At 38.2% G+C, this 14,790-nt stretch overlaps 1 protein-coding gene across 1 annotated transcript in view; it reads right to left on the minus strand.

Annotated features, from left to right (window-relative positions):
- Nucleotides 1–14,790, minus strand: part of LOC132888460 (uncharacterized) — a 180,585-nt gene that overhangs the window by 120,877 nt on the left and 44,918 nt on the right. The window contains exons 4-6 of the mRNA XM_060924506.1: nt 7,133–7,254; nt 5,005–5,115; nt 3,463–3,573 (exon numbers count right to left, since the gene is read on the minus strand). Of these exons, the coding sequence (XP_060780489.1) occupies nt 3,463–3,573; nt 5,005–5,115; nt 7,133–7,203 (293 nt within the window). The 5' untranslated portion in view covers nt 7,204–7,254. The remainder of the gene's footprint in view (nt 1–3,462; nt 3,574–5,004; nt 5,116–7,132; nt 7,255–14,790) is intronic.

Below are 14,790 nucleotides of genomic sequence, written 5' to 3' on the forward strand. Positions count from 1 at the left end.
GTGAATGTGAGTGTGAATGGTTGTGTGTCTATGTGTCAGCCCTGTGATGACCTGGCGACTTGTCCAGGGTGTACCCTGCCTTTCGCCCGTAGTCAGCTGGGATAGGCTCCAGCTTGCCTGCGACCCTGTAGAACAGGATAAAGCAGCTAGAGATAATGAGATGAGATGAATGAGGTGTTGTCATGAAATTTAAAATCACCTAATTTTTCTCTTTAAATGATACATTTTCTCAGTTTAAACATTTGCAGGGATGAGAATGGAAAATATTTAAAAAGTCTGAAAAAACCAGGGCGGGGCCCATGGCCCAGGGGGGCAGGGCCCATGGCCCAAGGGGGCGGGGCCCAGGGGTTCCAGGCGCTAATGATTTTTGGCTTTTTTTTTTTTAACCCCAAAACCATTAATTTTATCAGCAAAAAGTTGCAATGTATTTGGAAATAAATTCCCCTTCTTGGTGGACTACCAGGTGAAAATTATTAATATGGTACAAGAGACTTGTTTTTAATCAATTCACATTTGATGATTTCAAAAAATCAATGCACCTTTTAATATAAACGAGCTCTACAGTATTATATTTCTGCATTTTTGCTATTCATGTCTTTGAATACTCTAATCCTTTACAATGAAGTGCAAAGCAGAAAAAAGTTCTGTCATATAATTCTCTTAAGCTTTCTTCTGATGTTATCATGGTAGCAGGAGGTCTTGCATATTAAGCAGGCAACATTCAACATCACTCATCACTTCCCTTTCAACTGTTGTGTGAACTAACGAGGTTTTATCTGGACAGGATGTTGTGGAATGTAATACAGATACCATACGGTCAATTTGAAGATCGAGATGGTGATGTTGAGTTAAAGAACAGGCATGTACAATGGGCATTACAAATTGGAAAAAAAATTTTTAATCAAAAACTATAAGTTCATCTCGGCCTAAAAAAATGTGGGCAGACGCTCCCGCGCGGCACATCCCAGCAATTCCCCCCCCCCCCACCCCATGAAATGAGCAATAAGTAGGAGAGTTATACACGGTATCATACCTAAAATTTTATCAGAAATATAGATATGATACTATGATTCTCCCCAACATGCTACATTAGACAAGCTAACCTCATTTATAAAAAGATACACATTTATATATGACGTGTATTTGATATATATGATGTATATTCATACATTGTTACTTTATGGAAATCTTCAGTAAGTTTGGTCTTTTCATGACAGCCTGTTGTAGACCTAAATATAATGCACATGAAATGACACTCCTCACCTCAACATGTCCTTTACAATCATTTAAGCCACCATGGGCAATGCTGAAACCACTGCTGCAAACAGTACATCGCGCGAAACTGTCATTATTTTCTACCCTTATTAGACAGGGAGATTCTTTTGTGTAATCTGAGCTGAAGTGGGGTTTGTACTTTGGTTTTTTGGGGCGCGCGCTCTCTCTCTGCTATGCCGGTCCTGTCGGCTGCACTGACTCAACTAAAAACTTCGGTCCTTGAGAAAAGGGATAAAAGCCTGCCCACACTGAAAGCTGATTGGCTTATTTTGCTGAGTAACCCAATCAGGATGCTCTTTGTCTGGCATGCGCTACATGAACAGGCACACAGGCAGTGTTGCCACATTGGGTGGTTTTAAGTGCATTTTGGCGGGTTTTGAACATATTTTGGGATGGAAAACGTCAGCAATATCTGGCAACACTGCACACAGTCTCCCTCGCGCGCGCACATTCTAAGATGCGTGATGCAGACCTTAATGTTGCGCGCGCACGCTCTTGCTCGCTTCTATCAATATGCAGGAGACTCCCGGAAGTTCCGGGAGACTTGGGATGTCTGCGTTATAAGGTGACCACAGATCGTTAATCATACCCCCCGAAAATTTCTCAACGGATTTACATCGATCTCAAAAATGATCATTTTGGTCTGAAAAAGTCGGAAATCCGCCGATCGGCGGAAAATTCTCATCCCTGCATTTGATGTCATCTATGTTCTATTCTGAATAAAATATGGAATTTTGAAACTTCCACATCATTGCATTCCGTTTTTATTTACAATTTGTACTTTGTGCCAACTTTTTTGGAATCAGGGTTGTACACACACACACACACACACACACACACTCACACTCACACACACACACACACACACACACACACACACACACACACACACAGTGCTCAGCGTAAATGAGTGCACCCCCTTTGAAAAGTAACATTTTAAACAATATCTCAATTAACACAATTTCTAAAATGTTGAAAAGACAAAGTTTAATATAATATCTGTTTAACTTATAACGTGAAAGTAAGGTTAATAATATAACTTAGATTACACATTTTTCAGTTTTACTCAAATTAGGGTGGTGCAAAAATGAGTACACCCCACAACATAAACTACTCCATCTAGTACTTTGTATGGCCTCCATGATTTTTAATGACAGCACCAAGTCTTCTAGGCATGGAATGAACAAGTTGGCGACATTTTGCAACATCAATCTTTTTCCATTCTTCAACAATGACCTCTTTTAGTGACTGGATGCTGGATGGAGAGTGATGTTTACATTATGAACCTTACTTTCCCGTTATAAGTTAAACAGATGTTATATTAAACTTTGTCTTGTCAACATTTTGGAAATTGTTTGTGTTCATTGAGATATTGTTTAAAATGTTACTTTTCAAAGGGGGTGCACTCATTTACGCTCAGCACTGTATATAAAAAGGGAGTCTTTTGAATTTAAATTATTTTATCATCTTAATCGGACATTGAAATTTTGCCATGCGAAAAAAAAGAAAAAATAGACAAGGACACTTTTATTTTTATTTCGACCGACATTATCAGAAATATGTTGAAAAAATCCGTGAACTTAAAAATAAAAAAATGGGTGGCCTAAAGGGTGTTTCCTGTTTTGACAATTTGAAGAGTTTGGTTCCAAACCGCGATAAATCCACTGTCAGGAACTTTGAGAAAAAGGTATTTTCTTTACCAAAAAAGTAGTCGCATGAAAGCCATGATGTTCTGTTTGAAACTTTAATATAACACTAAGAAGCTGTAATAACATTAAAAATACAAATCGAGATTTTGATTTTTAAATTGTATTTAATTTTTTTTTCCAAAATGCGATATATCAATTTAAAAAAAAAAAATTATCAGACTCCTCTGACCACTAACCCCATCCCCCCCACCCCCTCCTGGAGTTTACCAAGGGCTATTGGCAGATTCCCTTCTGGAAAAACTTTTCCTTTTCTACCCAGAAGTTATTAGGGTAGACTTATTATGGGCTTGTTATGAGTAGTGATACGACTAGAACACACGTTCATAACGGTTCATATGAACTCTAAATATGATACCAGTAATTTAATCAAGAAAATTTAGCACAACACATTTTATACTGAAGCGAACAAGAATTGCCCTGTCGGGAGTTATTTCTACAGATATTCAGAGAACTGAGTGAGAGGAAGATAGAGGAATACCTTTCCACAGAGGATGCTCCATCTGTAAAACGGAGAGGCTCTTGCATTGAGCGGTCACTCTGAAAGGACACACAGCTGGGTCCAGGTGAGACAGGCCTTTCCTTCGTTTCACTAGAATGAAGAGAAAGTAGTTTTAGATTTTTTTAATCAAAAACTAGAAAGTGCATTCTCTGAAGATAATGCAGAGTGACTTCACCGATGCAGCAGACTGTTAACTACTGAATGACGGCTGGATGAAATGTTTTGAAAACGGATGGATGAAAGGCAAGAAGACGACGAGTACGGGTCAGACCTGTTATCATGTATGTGTGCATAATTGAGCAATAAACACCACACACACACACACACACACACACACACACACACACACACAATATAACTCCAACATATTCAAAGGACTTAACCTGACTAGACTCCTGTGTTCTCACCGACACACCTACTGGAATCAAGCCAGCTATCACTGATCCTATGGGCGCACTCTCTTTCACTTTCATTCAGTAATACTTCAATCTGGGATGGACGTTTTGTTAATAGTGAATATATTTGTTCACTAGTTTAACTGGTTAATATTTGAAGGTGAAGTTGCCTTATTATACTGAAGTGGGTGACACATATGAAATGGCACCAGGAACAAGTAACATGTGCAAAATCTTGGATTAGTGTGGGTTTGAAAATCCCACTGCACCAACAGGTTTCACACCCCAATGATTTGGCATGTATATATTGTGCAACGATAAATCCTGATATAAATGTATGACTATTTGAATCGACGATTGCTGTAACAGTGTTGAGACAGCAGAGGGCGTAATAGCATAAAATAGCAGGAATACATGTGACTTCACTGTAGGTGGAAGTAACCCTGCTCTAAAGCAGTTAAAACACAAAAACAGATCTAAAATATCAAAGAGCTGTTGTGTGATTGACTGTACAAATAGATTTAGCAAGAAATCAGAGCTCGCTTTTAGCTTTTAACTTTTTTTCTTTTTAATAAAAAGAATATTTTAGTTAATAGGCCATTATATTTTACTCCAACCTTTACAAATGTGGGCAAATAATTCTTGCTGGTTATTAAGAAAACGAAATAAAAGGGTTTTTTTTTTTACTGAACACAATTAAAATTGAAGCTGATAAAGAACAAGGGAAATGTTGCATTTTTGATAAAATTTTCTTCATTTAATTTTTTTTTAAATATTGTGGGGAAATTTGATTTGTGAACCCGATATTGTGAATCGAATGCAATCATGAATTGAGTGAATCGTTACATGATGACAAATGAAACCCCCTGCTGTTCTGATCCAGTCCCTTCAGCGTAGGAGAGAGCATTTCCAGCTGCAGAAATAGAAACTGGGCAAGAAAGAGAAAAAAGTGTCCTACAAACTAAATGAGCAACACACTAATGTTAGTACCAATAAGTTATGGTTCATCGTAGGATCATTTTCAAACCCCTTTAGGCTGAGGTTAAAAATTCCATTCTGAGAAACTGTTTCTAAAGATGTGTCTGAAGATTAGATAATGATGAGCAAGAGGAAAAGAAATGAATACCTTTCTTGAGAGGATGTTCCACCTTTAAAGTTAATAGGGGGCGTCATTGACCGCCCACTCTTCAAGGACACACAGCTGACTTCAGGAGAATTTGGCCTTTTCTCTGTTGCACTAAAGAGTTGAGAGAAATGTGTCACATCAACAGCAGCGCCAGGGACACAGTCAATACACACTGCTGAGTGTTTTTATTGTATTTTCCTCTACTTCTGCATGCATTCACTTCTCACACATGTTGCTGTTTATATAATCCCATTTTGTCCCTCAGTAGTTTTGAAAGGTTTTTTTTTTGTTTTACCTTTCAAATTCTATACGGAAACAACAACAACATGCTGATAACATGGTGACAGTACATTGTCTACTGTGATGAAAAAATGCATTCCGAGTGCCAACCAGAAGTGATGAGCAGGTTCTCAACTGACCTCAGAGCAGCTGAGGAGGGCGATAGATTTTACCTTCAATTTAATCACCCATTATACAAGCCTCAACGCCAGGCATTGCCCGAATGCCCGATTTACCCGACCAAGACATTCAGGCAGAAATAGTTTAGCAAGTTAGACCCGTTCGGGGTCTGTTGTCCAAAGAAAACTACAGCTAAAAAAGCTCTACTACGGGATTACTTGGATAATCTTAGTCAGAAAGAAGCGAAGGACAGACATACATGGAAATTAGAGTCTATTAGCGGTTATGATCCGTACAAAATTCCTCGAAATGACTGGAGTGACGGTGCAGATTTGTGGCCTAGTGTTAGCATTCACTACATGTTGGAATACACCTACTTTTTCCCGAAAAGTCCCGACACGGAAGAACAGTTAAAAAAAAAAATTACAAAAGCAAGAAAACCTTCTTTGTGTAAAGACTTTCTCCTGACATCAGTTTTTGAGAACAGAATGTTGTGAAAGCCAAAGAATTTACTCTCAAAGGACTCCAACCTGAACTGTGGGCTGGATGGTATTCCCTCCCCTCCATGTCTCATCAACCCCAGTGACATGTAGTTACAGAGCTATCTGCACTCCATCATTTATACAGTGATGCTTATTATTGTTAAAACAACATCTGAAGTGTTATTTGTAAAATAACAAATATCTTGCTCTAGACATTCAAAGAATGTTGTAAGATTTTATTTTAATTTTATCTAATAGTGGATGGAACAATAATTACAAACGCTAACAGAATCAGCACATTCCAGTTGTAGGTGTAGTCCTATAGTAGCTATAATCATTCTGTAATAATTAAAGCTAGTGGTAAGTACATTCAGTGAATGGAAAGACATGCTTTCGTGTCTCAAATAGTAAACCACACCCTCTACAGCAAATATACATCATTTACATAGTGAATTATCCCACAGATAAATATCTCAGTCCATTTACCATTTGACATTGGCCCATCATGCATGTGAAGATGAGGAGGACAGGTTGTTTAATTTCCTCCTGAATGCAACGGCAAACTGAATGATAAGACACTACTGCAGTACAGACTCCTGTTTTATCATGTTTTTAGTTTTATAATTCATCTTTGTGATATTGCTAGTCATTGTTAGGCAAAACAAAGTGTTTTGTGTCCTAAACTCTATATAAAAAGATGTATTACATACTCGTACCGTACGCAAGTCCGTACACATATGATACTGATTTATGTTTCATGTTTTCAGAGCTTGTCTTGTTCTTCTGTTGCAGAAATAAATGCTTTTAAAAATATATATTTTTTTAAACATGTACTTTTGTCTAAATAACTCAATTATACCCCTAGAAAACATATCAGTGTTGACTTGAACCGTGTACTTGAAAACTTGCCGAAATACCGCAAAATTTTAGGGCAAAAGGAAATTCAAGGGGGGGGGCAAAAATATTTTGAGGCCATTTGCCCTGCAGGGCAAGATTTCAAAAAGTAGCATTGAGGCCTGTTATATTTAGCTCTCACAAGACGCTAAACTTCCTGACTTCTTGTTGAGAGAACATAAGACACATTATCGGCGAACATCTTGTATAGTTATGATATAAATGTTTACGAGGGAAACTGGCAGTTTGCAAAATACACACCTCTTTTTTTTTTCCAAATGGAATTCTAATCTGCTAATGCAGTAAATGTGATTTATTGTAATGTAAGTAGCAAATAAACCTGGTTGGCTTACCCTTGATTCTTGCATTTCCCCTCAGGAAGACTCATTTCAGTGGCTGTGATTTCTTCACACTCCCCCGACATTCTCTCAGAAAGTCAAACGTCTGCTTCACTCTTAATCCTGGTAGGAATTCTCTAGGAGAGTGTAAAATGGCTGAGCTCATTAAATTAACTTCTGGATATATACCACAGAGCAAAGGTTCCCAACCCTGGCCCTGGAGAACCCCCTGTCCTGCACATTTTAGTGTTTTCTCTGCTCCCAGCAGACCTGATTCAATTAATCAGCTAATTAACATCCCGTCCCGAGTTGAACTGGGTGTGTTAGAGCAGTGAAAACACGAAAATATGCAGGTCAGGGATTAGTCAAGGATCAAGACTGGGAACCTGTGCCATACAATCGAACTTCTCTACACCCTTTTTTTTGTTATATTTTAAAGCCTGTTTGTTTGTTTTAATCTACACATATTTGAGTAAATATGCTTCCTTTGGATGAGCAGTTTTCCTTCACTTTCTTCTCACCCACAGAGTGGCACTGTAACCAACAGATAATTGCAATAAAATTTTAAAAGCAAGAGTTGCCTATTTTACATGATAAAGAACAATTACAGAGAACAATCTGGAGTCTTTTTATTTTCAATCTAAATCTGCTTCAATGATCTAAATCATATAAGCAGAGTGAAAAAGAGAGGAGGAGGTGTGGCAATATATGTGGACAAAGGACTGAAGTATAAGGTGGGGGAGAGTATGACAGCAGCTGTTGATAATCTGGTGGAATGTATCACAGTGGAAATTTGTATGGAAAAAGTAAAAAATATAATTGTGAGCTGTTTGTACAGAACTCCAGCATCAAGTATCGATATATTTGAAAACTGGATGGAAAACATGTTTTCTAACTCAGTGCAGAAGACTGTGTTTATCTGTGGGGATTATAATATTGATCTGTTAAATCCAAAAAAGCATAAAATGACAGAAGATTTCATAAATACAATGTACAGTATGGGTTTATACCCAAAAATCACCAAACCTAGTAGAATTACTTCTCATTGTGTCACATTAATAGATAATATATTTACAAACAGTATGGAAAATAATACAGAAAGTGGGCTTTTATATAATGACATCAGTGACCATTTGCCTGTATTTATTGTCCATCACTGTAATTACTGCAAACCTAAGGATATGAATCAGCTGAAATACAAACGGGTAAGAACCGAAGAAAACATAAGGACACTTAAGAGTGAATTACTGAAACAGAACTGGAGAGTCGTATATGAGGAAGAAGATATTGACAAAGCATACAGTGGGTTTCTAAATATCTTTAAAACACTATATGATAAAACCCGTCCTGTAAGGAAATACAATGATGGATAAAAACAGGCAAATGGTCCATGGATCACCAAAGGATTAAAAAATGCCTGTAAAAAAAAGAACATGCTGTATAGACAATTCATAAAAAAAAGAACCTTAGAGGCAGAAATTAAATATAAAAAATACAAGAATAAATTAACCAGCATTATGAGAACATGTAAGAAGGAATATTAGAATAAATTATTAGATAGTAATAAAAATAATATGAAGGGGCTATGGAATGTACTGAATAGTATTATTAGGAATAGAGCTAAAAACAAAAACACAAGCTACCCTGATCATTATATTGAGAATGACAGATCAATAAATAATATGGAAGAAGTAGTAAATGGTCTTAATAGATTCTTTGTAAGGGCGGCACGGTGGTGTAGTGGTTAGCGCTGTCGCCTCACAGCAAGAAGGTCCTGGGTTCGAGCCCCGGGGCCGGCGAGGGCCTTTCTGTGAGGAGTTTGCATGTTCTCCCCGTGTCCGCGTGGGTTTGCTCCGGTTTCCCCCACAGTCCAAAGACATGCAGGTTAGGTTAACTGGTGACTCTAAATTGACCGTAGGTGTGAATGTGAATGTGAATGGTTGTCTGTGTCTATGTGTCAGCCCTGTGATGACCTGGCGACTTGTCCAGGGTGTACCCCGCCTTTCGCCCGTAGTCAGCTGGGATAGGCTCCAGCTTGCCTGCGACCCTGTAGAAGGATAAAGCGGCTACAGATAATGAGATGAGATGAGATTCTAAATGTGGGACCAGATCTGGCAGAAAAGATTCAAGATACAGACACACCTGGAGGGGCGGAGGCTGCTCGATGGGAGAGAAATCCTAAATCTATATTCATTGGTGCAGTTGGCATAAAAGAGGTCATAGACATTGTAAGGAGAAGTGAAAGTAAAACCTCCACTGACTGGAATGATATTGATATGAGTTTAATAAAAAAAGTTATTGAAGAAATTGCAGAAACATTTACTCACATATGTAATATGTCTTTTCAATCTGGTAAATTTCCAAACAATATGAAAATAGCTAAAGTTATACCTTTATATAAATGTGGGGATAAACACCATTACACAAATTACAGGCCAGTTTCTTTACTCTCTCAGTTCTCCAAGATCCTCGAAAAACTGTTCACAGCAAAACTAGACAACTTCATTGAAAAATATAAACTTCTAGCTGACAGTCAATACGGATTCCGGAAAGACAGATCAACAACCCTGGCATTAATGGAACTTATCGAGAAAATCACAAATGGTATAGACAATAAAAAAAAATGTTATGAGAATTTTCATAGATCTAAAGAAAGCATTTGACACAATAAATCATGACATTCTATTCAACAAATTAGAGAGGGATGGTATCAGAGGGGTTGGTTTGGACTGGGTGAGGAGCTACTTAAGTAACAGGCAACAATTTGTAAAAATTGGAGATCACACATCTGATTATTTGCCCATAACATGTTGAGTACCGCAAGGGTCTGTCTTAGGTCCTAAACTGTTTATATTGTACATTAATGACTTATGTAATTCATCATGTATAATGAAATGCATTTTATTTGCCGATGATACAAACATCTTTTGCGCCGGGGACAATGCACAGCAGCTTATGGAGACAATCACAACCGAAATGAATAAATTAAAAAGGTGGTTTAATGTAAACAAATTGTCATTGAATTTGAGTCAAACAAAGATTATGTTATTTGGAAAATATAAGTCGAACCCTCAAGTTGAATTGAAAATTGACAACATAACCATAGAAAGAGTGTATGAAATAAAATTTCTGGGTGTGATTGTTGATCATAAAATCTGCTGGAAACCACATATTAATCATGTTAAAGCAAAAATAGCAAAGATTACTGTAACTTTGGGGAAATCAAGACACATTCTGGACTATAAATCACTACATACTCTGTATAATGCATTCATACTTCCATATCTGAGCTACTGTGTGGAGATATGGGGTAATACCTACAAATCTAACCTGTAGCCGTTATGCACATTACAAAAAAGAGCAATAAGAATTGTCAATAATACGGGATATCTTGAACATACAAACGCATTATTCGTAAAAGCACACACTCTGAAATTCACGGATCTGGTTAAACACAAGACTGCACAAATTATGTATAAAGCAAGACATAACCTTCTTCCGGGTGAGGTACAAAATACGTTTATGGAAAGGCAGGGTGGGTCTAACCTGAGAGGGAAATGAATTTTAAGAGAGTAAATGTTAGAACAACTCTGAAAAGTATGTGCATAACAGTCTGTGGGGTGAAATTGTGGAATGGTCTGGATAATGAACTCAAAAATAGCACCAACATAAAACTGTTTAAAAAATTATATAAAAACATGTTACTAAAATATATGAGAATGAGGACAGGCAGACTATATAGGTGATGATGAAATTGAGAGTAAGTCTGTGACTGGTCTTCTTGTATTTAGTGTATAGTTATAGGTATGCGTATATGTATGTACTAGATGTATTGTATGTGTGTATATATGCATAACATAAGTATCTGTATATATGATTTGGTCGATATTATACGATGTCGGTATGTCTTGGTATGTTGGTATGTTTTCTTTTTGTTTGGTGCTTTTGTTTTGTTTTGTATATATATTTTATTATGGCAGAAAGTGACGTTTGATTAGCGGTGGTATAGAGGGTTAGGATTGGATAAGTTATTACTTCTTCCTAATCCTTTCTGAACATTATTATGTTACTGCCTTGTGGCTACACTATTCTGTTTGTTTATGATGATGTTTTGATTATTGCATTTTTTATTTAAAATTGTTTTATTTTTATATCTTTCTTCTTTATTGTTCAGAATAAAGTAATCAATCAATCTAAACTGTGTATTTTTATTGTGGATCAGGATGGTGACATTTGAACAAAGGTCTACAGGAACAAAGCATGGCACTCAGAGTCAGTAGTAGCGAGCTAACCTACTAATGTTAGCTAGCTAAAGCACAAGATTTGCTTTTTGTATGTATATAAGAGAAAAACAAATAATCTCTGTTTAAATAATTATAGTAGTAAAAGAGCCGTTCAAAAAATAATCAGAGACTGAACTGGAAAAGGGAAAAAAAAAACAATAACAGTGAAGAAGAGCACTATAAAGATCTGTAAGGAATGGGGTTAGAGTGGAGAAAATAAGAGGAGGTAATGAAAGGGAAAAAAGTCAAGAGATACTTTTCTTGGGGCAAATTTGATCAGATACGACACTTTAACACATAAACCAAATACGCACGATGTGAGAGTTAAGATGGTGGCCAGATGGTTTCACTCGTCTCTACAGCAGGGAATAGGCTCTGAGCCCTCCAGATTTTATATAGAGCTCAGTGCTCTCGCAGGAAAGCCATGGATACAGATAACAGCCTCCTCACAAGTCCACAGATAAAGCTTTAACAGATAGAGCTTTTACAGAGAGAGCTTTATCTGACCATTGACGGTGCTGCAGTGGAGAGGGTGAGCAGCACCAAATTCCTCAGGGTGCACATTGCTGAGGACCTCTCCTGGTCCAACACCACGACATTGCTGGCCAAGAAGACTCAAACTCGCCTCTACTTCCTTCACAAACTGAGGATTGCACGAGTCCCAGCCCCCATCATGTGCTCTTTCTACAGGAGCACCATTGAGAGTGTCCTCACTGGCTGCATCACTGCGTGGTACGGAGGCTGCAGTGCTTCCTGCCGGAAGACTCTGCAACGCATAGTGAACACGGCCAGCAAGATCATTGGTACCCATCAGCCCTCCCTTATGGACATCTGTCACTCCCGTCTCACCCGCAGAGTCATCAGCATCGCTGGTGACACTTCCCACCCTTCACACTCACTCTTCAGCCTCCTGCCCTCAGGGAAAAGGTACCGGAGCCTCCAGGCCCGCTCCACAAGACTGCTGAACAGCTTCATCCACCAGGCTGTCAGGATGCTGAATTCTGTCCACTACCTACCCCCTACCCCTGGTCTGCAACACATTCATTCACACAAGAAACTCTCTCTCATCCGTTTGCACATCACACTACAATCATTTGCATTACTGCTGTATCTGCTGCTATTGATCCTTTGCACTACTGTTCATATTCACCTCATAAGCTGCTCTTCTAGCACCTTCTCCGTTACAGATATTGTACTGGATTTGCACTACTGCTATTTTGTACATTGTTTGATTTTAGAGTGCATTTTTACCTCTATTAACTATATTTTATAAAAAAAAAATAAAAAAAAAAATAAAAAATAAAATATATATATATATATATATATATATATATATAGTTTTTCCTAATGGAAATATGTTTTATCTGATTTTACAAGTAAGGTGAGAGAGAAACGGCATTTTGATTTTTCTCTATGTCCTGAATATATAGTGAATTGATAATTTAAAAAAAAGAATCTTTGAATCTTGAATCAGATAGAGCTTTAACCAATCACACGTTAGCAAGAAATGCCAAAGCCAATCCAATAACGATAATGGGTTTAGGAGGCGGGACCAGTAGAGAACCACAACTGTTAACCCTTTGGGTTCCAAACACCGACAGAAAACAATGGGTTTTATTTTAATTTTTTGAATTAAAATTATTCCGAGGGACAATTCAGTAATTACTGGGTATAACTTTATTATTGTAATGGAGTGCAATTACTCAAGTAGGCCATTTCCCATCTCTGGATGTGAGAATATGATAGTGTTGCCACCTGTCCCGGTTTTTCCTGATTGTCCCGGATTTTCATGGTCTGTCCCGGAAAAAAAAAAAATCCGGGACACTGAATGTCCCGGTTTTTTGTACATGATGGGCAAAATGTGTATTTCAACTTGCGAGCCAGCTGAGAACCAGTTTGCTTTTCCATAGCTTGCCATGCTAAGCGCCGCTAAGCGGAGCCACGTCATCACGTCACTGAATACGTCATTATGTCGCTGTATACGTCACTTACGTCGCTGTATACGTCAGATACGGCGCTACGTTTACATAAACCTTGGCGCGAATATCAAAGCAAAAACACGGAAGAAGCAGCAACAACAACAACAATAATAATAATAATGGATGACTTCGCGTTTGTACAGCTGCTGCTTCTCGGCGCTTAAAAATGGCGATCTTTCGCGGTCTTGTTATTGTTGTTGGTCTTAACAACTCCGCCCCCCGCTGACGTAAGCGGTTCTTTCCTCTGGCCCAGCAGAGAGTTGGTGCTAGCCTGGAACCAGCTTGGACTGATAAAAGAAACAGACTCTCTGTTGCAATGGTGAAGGCTGAGCTTCAAGTCAGGCTAAACTTTCAGTTGTCCTGTACTGAGTTCAAGACATTCATTGAAAATCAGCCAGGACTCATAGCAGCAGCAAAGAAAAACACCAAATGTAAATGGAAGATTAGGTAAGGTTTTGGTGAATTAAATGAAATAGTGTAGTGTAGTACATACTCCTGTATGTACTGTATGTGCTCAGTTATATCAGTTCCATGTCCTCCTATGTATTTGTTTAGCCAAGAGCAGCAGAGGCACAGGCAAACACAAGCAAAGCACACACCACACTCTAAGCAATCAGGTAAGCTGTTGGACACTACACCTTACATTGTTACATTCAGGTATTCTTAGATACAATGAAAAATTAGATTATTTATTTTTATTCCACATAAGCAAACAAACAGAACTTAATTATGTATTCCCCTTTTACCTGTGCCCACTACTGCCCCCAGGTGTCCACAACCAAAAACTGTTGGAAATAAACCAAAATAATGAAGACCTAGCCTAGTAAACTAGACCCACCCGCCTAGCGGCCAAAAATATTTTTGCCTAGCGAGTGGGTCTAGCCTCGCACCATATAAACAAAAACACCCCGGGCATCAAATCGTGCCCACCAATCACAACACAAGGTTTTTGTTTGGATTCTTTGGGTGGGCTTTTGCAGGAGTGACGACAAGGCTGCGCGACGCTGGAGAAAGCACAACAGGAAAGATGGCTATGGCTAGTGAACAGCACGCGTTTTACTCCACTTTGGAATCAGTTTTAGAAGAATTAGACTTGGAGTTTTCGTTGAAACATGAGCAGGAAGAGGCTCTCCGCTCATTCCTTTTCAAGAAGGACGTTTTCACTGTTTTGCCGACTGGCTATGGCAAAAGTCTGATCTACCAGCTGGCTCTGCTCGTAGCCAAAAGGATGGGGCTAGTTTGTGCAGTACGAAGAATTAATAAACAGCTTTGAAACATTACTTTTTGATTGTTTCTTATTTTCCCGTTATTTTAAATTTAAGGGAAATTATTTCATCAAACACCACTAAATAAAAACTCTCAAAAACAGTTTAAGCAAACCCTTGAAAAACACTTGGGGGAAAAAATGAGT

This window comes from Neoarius graeffei, chromosome 6, assembly GCF_027579695.1.
Source record: "Neoarius graeffei isolate fNeoGra1 chromosome 6, fNeoGra1.pri, whole genome shotgun sequence".
Classification (NCBI taxonomy): Eukaryota; Metazoa; Chordata; class Actinopteri; order Siluriformes; family Ariidae; genus Neoarius; species Neoarius graeffei.